Source organism: Triticum aestivum, chromosome 6A, assembly GCF_018294505.1.
Source record: "Triticum aestivum cultivar Chinese Spring chromosome 6A, IWGSC CS RefSeq v2.1, whole genome shotgun sequence".
Lineage (NCBI taxonomy): Eukaryota > Viridiplantae > Streptophyta > Magnoliopsida > Poales > Poaceae > Triticum > Triticum aestivum.
The window spans coordinates 37,813,397-37,820,322 of NC_057809.1; the positions used below are offsets into that span (position 1 = coordinate 37,813,397).

Below are 6,926 nucleotides of genomic sequence, written 5' to 3' on the forward strand. Positions count from 1 at the left end.
TGTCTGAGAGCCAGTTCCCTCCGTCCTATGTCGAGGACTCCTAGCCCCCCCCCCCATTGAGGACCAGATGCCTCCTGATTCAGATGTGTTTGAGGTTTCAGGCATGGCTCCTCCTTTTCGTGCCTACAACATTTGTGCTTGTTGTGCCAAATGTTGTTGTTGTTGCCACTGCACAAACGATAGCCGCAAAGGCAAAGAAGGATGGTAGGGGGAACAACATGAAGTGGCAACCGTTCATGTCCACGTTCGTTCTTAACAAGATGCGTGAGCTCATATCTAGTAGGGTTAGGACTAGCAAGGGCTTCAAGGAGGTGCACTTGAACACCGTTGCGAAGCAGGTGTTCGAGTTCTATGGCCAGGAGGTGTCTTCCAGCTAGGTCTACAACCACCTCAGGAAGTGGGGAGCTAGATGGATCCAAGTGTCCAAGCTTAGGGACCTTAGTGGCGCCTCATGGGACCAGACCACTTACTCGATCGTTCTAGAGGTAGAGCACTACTCCGGCCATGTCACAGGTAGCTCACGCCCCCTTGTTTAATCATGTCAACCATTTGTTTTCTTGCAACTAATAAGGGAGAGAAGTTGATCGACATCCACCCTGGCCTCTACACCGCCGTCATGGACCAAGGTGGCTTCAGCCAAGAGGCTCTGATGGCTGCTCCGAGCCACCCGCTGGACAACAAGGCCCATGGTGTTGGGTTTGTTTCCATGGCAACGCTCACAGGGTGCTCTGGCTCAGGAGCTGGCTGGGCAAGCACTACTACTAGTGTTGTATCTGGTGGTGGTGCCCGCATGCATGATTCTTGACGACGATGGCGATGACGATGACGACGACGACGTATATTTTGTGTAGCTAGGGCTTGAATACTATTGATGGTCTCTATATTTTCATGAGGTGGTATATACTAACCCCTCACGTTGATGTTGAACTTGCGATGGTAGGACTACACCCTATTTTGGATGCGCCGTTGGGATAATACCATAGTAGTGGTAGATTGAACTTGTTATGTCGTATGATCATGCATGCTTTGTTATTTTTCATGTCTAGTGTTCTCCATTGCTTGCTGCTTGAACTGTTGCTCTTCTGCAATGCTAGGACAAGTGGTATGTGGTGTTCCACGATAGGGTTCCAGGGGTTTACAATTGATGTGAAGCATGCAATGAAAAAGTGTCAGGCTATAACAATAGCTGCCACAGAGGGTTTAAGAGTAGGCAGACGGTAGAGGGTGCTTACTCCAAGGTCATGCTGAAGCAGCATTGCAACAATGTTGAAGTTGGCAAGGTGGATCGACATTTTGGGCTAAAGAACTTCATCATCATCGTCTAGTTCGTCATGATTGCAGTGCTGTGACATTGGTGCGATCGTGTGTAAGCTGTAGCAGGTAAGCTTACCAAGCATGGGACAAGGTTACCACACCTTGCAACCTGTGTGCAACCAAACACCGTGTATTTGCAAATGCCCGACCAATGCAGGACAACAAACGCCATGCCAAAAAACGATCCCCTAATGCAAGCAGCATAGATATGGGCAACCAAACGATGTGCAAATGATGGTTTTTCCCCGTTTTTCCTCAGCCAGGCCCAATTGAGTCAAGCATGCAATGCAAGCAAATTGTAGATGGCAACCAAACACGCCCTTCAGTGACGAGATTGATTGGAATGATGTTGTGGAGTCACCGAGTCATTCGAGGCCATGAAGGACGAGGCCGCCATCGTTGTCATCGAAGAGGAAATGATGTTGCACGCCACGCGGCAACAAATTCTTCAACTGTCAAGGTCATCACCATCATGTCCGAAGAGGAATCAAGGAGGCTCCATGCAACAAAATGGTGATTCAACCGTCAAAGATGAGAGGGCGCTAAAGGTGGCCACGGACGCTTCTGCCACCAAGGTCATCATTTGTGAGGAGTTGGATTCCCATAGGAGGGGTATCGCCGAGGCCGCATCTGGGTGGGGTGGTAGGCCTATAGGAGGGGTGCCACCGAGGCCATTGTCTAGGTCGAGCGGGAGTCCCCAACAAGAGGTGCCAAGGAGACCGCAGCCGCCTTAATGGAGATGCCTCCGGACTCCCCTAACCACGGCGGCCAGGAGCCATGCGTTATCATTAGATCATGCCGTCGTCGTAGTCGCATCTGGACCTTTATTATGTAATAATGTCTATGTTGAATTTGGAACTTATATCTTTGAATGAGAACATGGCAGTTTGAGAGAGTGTGCATCACCCCAAAATGGTGGGCCCCACATGACAGTAATAAATAAAAGTATAATAAAGATTTGTAGTTCTAGGGAGTTTGACTTTACACACCAACTTTGAAATCTTTTGATTGAAAAGACGTGTCACACCGACAGGTGGGCCCCACCTCACAGCCCCTCGTGTTCCCTCGCGCGGTCGCGGCTATAAACCCCTCCCTCCCCCTCGCGGGCCGCGGACCAGCAGCCCGTCTCGCCCTGCCCGTCTCTGTCTCCCCGCTCCCGTCGCCGCCGGGTCCAAACCAGAGGAGCCGCGCCCGTGGAAACCTAGGGTTCCGCCCTCCCCGCCCTCGGAAGGTAACGCCGCGCAACCCCACGCCTCTCGCATGCCGCGATTACTCCCCGAAGCACGGCGCCCGTCCGCGTTTCCCCCCTGGATCTGGCGCTCGCTCGGCCGCCTCGGCCTGGGGAGCTCAGATCTGGCGATTTTAAATATTTTTCTGGCCGTTTGAATCTAGCTCGCATTTGCTTTGCGTTGCTTTTTCATGGCCCCTTCTAACCGGTAGCTCTGGCGGATTCTCGGCACGCAGGGGGCTCGGATTAGCTGCGCCAAACCTAGAAGCGTGTCAAAGTCTTGTGCATGCTAGCGAGAATTTGTGTGCTGTTTAAACTGTGAAAAGTTGCTCGTGGTTGCCAGACGCTGCCACGTACTCCCTCCTTTCTTAAATACAAGTCTTTTGTAGAGATTTCATTGCAAACTACATACGGATGTATATAGATGTACGTATTTTAGAGTGTAGATTCACTCATTTTGCTCCATATGTAGTCCCTGATTGGAATATCTAAAAAGACTTATATTTGGGAACAGAGGGAGTAGTAGGGTACCGCAGCGTTGCTATTCACCGGGATGTTCTGTTACGGTTTATCATGGCCATGTGCTTGTTAGGTCTTGGGGGTTCAGTCGGTCTGGATTGTTGGCATATCGAAGCTCTCTCCATTCCAAAATATAGTCATCTGTAGATTTTTAACCCAAAGTCAAAACTTTGTAGGGTTTGACCAAGTTCATAGAAAAAAAATTAACATCTGGATGCAGTGATGCCCTATATTTTGAAATAGAGGGAGTATCATGGATACTACTCTGCTCTCCTGTGCTCCCGTTTGAAGTAATACACTACTGTCATCCTAGAGGTTTTTCATTCGCTCATACAGCTCAACACTGATTAGTAAACTGTAAGGACACTATTTATTTAGACTGCAAATCAATAAAGCATATTTGGGTTCACCATTTCGCTGGTCAGCTGATCAGTTGTGTTGGACACCAAGGTGTTTGAGCTTCCCGTGCTTTACATACTGTCATCACTGCAGTTTGCATCCATTTGGATATGGGTAAACGTATCTAGCTAGCAAACGTGCAATTCCCTGTAAGTACCTCAAATGTGCTGATTTTTTGCAAATCTGCTAGTGATGTTTATGTCTCTAGTTTCCGTGTTAAATTTCTGGAATACGTGAATCTGCTATTATCTATCAAGGATGTGTATTATAATCCTGCTAGCACTTGATAGTAAGTTCAGTGTGTCCGTAGCTAACAGTTCCTTTGACTTCTATCTTCGAATAGGTTTGGAGAAGAGCTGTTTATCCAGCAACATGAGGCCAATTTTCTGTGGGAACCTTGACTATGATGCCCGCCAGTCTGAAATCGAGCGTCTTTTCGGCAAATATGGAAGAGTGGAGCGAGTTGACATGAAGACAGGTAAGACTATTCATGTCCATTCTCTAGATTTAAGTTGGCCTTTTTGCCACCTGATTTGCTGTTGCACCTATTTGGTGGTCTCAGTTTCTGTATTCAGTTCATTAAGACACCAAACTCTTCTAAGAAATAAGCTTACAAGTTGCTTGAGTAAACAGCTTTAAATTGTGTTTTTTCGTATCCAATTTACCCGCTGCAAACTGTTATTTACTCAAAAAAGGATATTGATGTGCACAAATACATTAGCTCCATACAAGTCTTCCAAGGGAATGGAGTGAGTGGTGTGCTCAGATAGCTTTAACAAGATTGGGTGGCTGCCAAGTGGAAACAGACGTCCTCGTTGCTGCAAAGACTGCCATCACTTCTTCAACCATCCCTGGTGCAGTATGCTGCGGTCTGTTATAAGATATGATTGGACAAAGTGTGTATCAGGCCAGAGAATGTTCAGCAGAATCAGATTATGTTTATGTTATTTTGTCAAAGTCATTGGACAAGTCCAAACCAGGATAAATTTAGAAAAAGAAGTTATTTCTTAAAGCTTAGGTCCAGTACTCAATTGTTTCTTTGCCGCAGGAATATCACGAAGCATCTGTGCTCTCCCTGGTTGATGGACTGGGCTCTACCTTTCCTGCCCGAGCCCCTGCCTCATGCCCTGTCCATTTCCAGGAGTTCACAGTCCACCATGACATCTGTCACTTGGAAACGACCACCTCGTGACTGATGTCTTACTTTTACATCAATGTTGCACCCTCCTCCCCCGCCCGGTTACACTCTCCCACGTCAATCCAACCATGCCAATCTCATGGCCGGCTGGAGAAGAGTAGAGGTTCCACCGGCAGCACCACCACCTCTTTTGGTGTACCACGAACGTTCGGATTATCATACTCTGACATCATTTAGTGCAACATACAAAAGGTCTGTTCCTATTTGTGCTGACATATCAATTTGTAGCTTACCGAGGTGATCTTGCAGTTTTTTGTATCTTACAAAGATTTTGATCACCATACTTGCCTTTATCTGTTTACCCTAAGGTTAGTAAAATGTGTGAGTTACTTTAAATAACTAGTCACTTCTCCATGTTCAACGTTGAAGGATTTGCGTTCGTCTACATGGAAGATGAACGTGATGCTGAAGATGCTATCCATAGACTTGACAGAACTGACTTTGGTAGAAAAGGGAGGAGACTGAGAGTCGAATGGACAAAGGTGCGCAGTTGTCAACAAATAATAAAAGTCATCTCTCAGTAGCCTTATTTTTCTTAATATCTGCTGTCTATTATTTGTGTAGGAGGATCGCAGTGGTGGTCGGAAAGGAAATGGGAAGCGATCTCCAAGCAGCGTGAAACCAACCAAAACCTTGTTTGTGATCAACTTTGATCCAATCAACACAAGGACAAGAGATTTGGAGAAGCACTTTGATCTGTATGGCAAGATTGCAAATATCAGAATCAGAAGGAACTTTGCATTTGTCCAGTATGAAACACAGGAAGATGCTACTAAAGCTCTGGACGGTACTAATGGAAGGTACTAACACTTGTTTCTTGATGTGCTTATAAGGACCACTTGCACTGTCATGACATAGAAGGCCTGCAGTAATAGCTTGATTATAACTGAATTCATTCTTTTGGCAGCACTGTGATGGACAGGGTCATCTCTGTTGAGTATGCACTTCGTGACGACGATGAAAAAAGGAACGGGTACAGTCCAGACAGGAGAGGAGGAGGCCGTGATAGATCTCCGGACAGAAGGGACAACCGTGGTAGGTCCGCAAGTCCTTATGGCAGAGGGCGGGAAAGGGGCAGCCCAGACTATGGCAGGGGCAGGGAGAGGGGCAGCCCGGACTATGGCAAAGGTGGTGCCAGAGATAGTCCTGACTATGTCCGTGGTGGAAGCCCATACGGCAGCAAAGGGGATGACAGGGCTAGCCCCAAGTATGACCGTGAACGCCGTGAAGCCAGTCCTGCCTATGACAGGCGCCGCAGGTTAGTACGCTGAAAATGCTTTCTTGTGCTTGCTAAATCGTGTTGAGGTGCTGCACTGAGCTTGTTTTCCACTGCGCAGCCGCTCGCCTGCAAGGTCGCCTGCAAGGGAAGATAGGGACTGAAACTGTGCATGGTTGTGCTCAACGCCACCTGCTTCGGACCAAATGGCTGCACCTGTCATTAGTGTGATGCTCACTCAAGTTGGTTATGTTAAGTAGCCAGAAACTTCTGTAATATCTCTATTAGCTAGCTCTAGCTGAATGCTTTGTCAATTTGGTTTGAACTGTGATGATTGTTAGCTTAAACTTTGTCCAAACGGATTCTTTCAGTGAGACCATTTGCGGAGCGATGAGATGTACCGTGTATCGACCGACAGCAGTATTCTAGCTTTGCACTTTGGTTATTCTACCATGTCCCTGTTCTCTGCTGTTGTTTCTGTTTTGTGCTGGTCGACATGTCCAGGGTTCTATTGTAGCAATATGCCAGCAGCATAGCCCTGGACATGTTGCAAACAGTGTTGCTTTCTTGGATTTCTGGGCACTTTTTAAATGGTTGATGATCAATTCATGTGGATGGAATTTCACATGAAGCTGTTGTAACGACCCTCGCGGATCGAACAGAGAGGAAGAAGGGATCGAGAGGGAGGAAGAACTTGAGGGAGAAGGGGATGAGTCCGCGAGAGGAAGAAGGGATCGAGAGGGAGGAAGAACTTGAGGGAGAAGAAAGGGGATGAGAGCTGGGGAAGAAGATCGAGAAGGGTTCAGAATATTCGATTTCAATCGCTGCTGCCTGGCCTCTGGCCGCACACCAGCTTATATCTCTCTCGGTGGCCTAGTGCCCCACATGCCATACACACACACACCTACACAGAGACTAGTCTTCCCTCACTGGCTGTGGCCCCTTTTGTTCTCCTCAGGTCGTCGCACCAGCAGTGCCTCGCTGCCCGCCTTCTCCACTGTTGTGGCAGCAGGGGAGGAGGGCGTGACATTTGCCCCTCCTTGGGATGGAGC

The 6,926-nt window shown here is 47.8% G+C and overlaps 1 protein-coding gene across 2 annotated transcripts; it reads left to right on the plus strand.

Annotated features, from left to right (window-relative positions):
- The first annotated feature begins 2,357 nt into the window (after positions 1–2,357).
- On the plus strand, positions 2,358–6,343 carry LOC123131876 (serine/arginine-rich splicing factor RS41). Of its 2 annotated transcripts, none has more exons than XM_044551576.1 (6): positions 2,358–2,545; positions 3,804–3,938; positions 5,028–5,140; positions 5,223–5,458; positions 5,566–5,916; positions 5,996–6,343. In XM_044551576.1, the coding sequence occupies exons 2-6, from the start codon at positions 3,833–3,835 to the stop codon at positions 6,036–6,038; spliced, it is 849 nt and encodes a 282-aa protein (XP_044407511.1). In that variant the 5' UTR covers positions 2,358–2,545; positions 3,804–3,832; the 3' UTR covers positions 6,039–6,343. The 2 variants fall into 2 exon arrangements, with proteins under 2 accessions (XP_044407511.1, XP_044407512.1); XM_044551577.1 differs by lacking the exon at positions 2,358–2,545 and adding an exon at positions 4,509–4,850.
- The last annotated feature ends 583 nt before the right edge of the window (positions 6,344–6,926 follow it).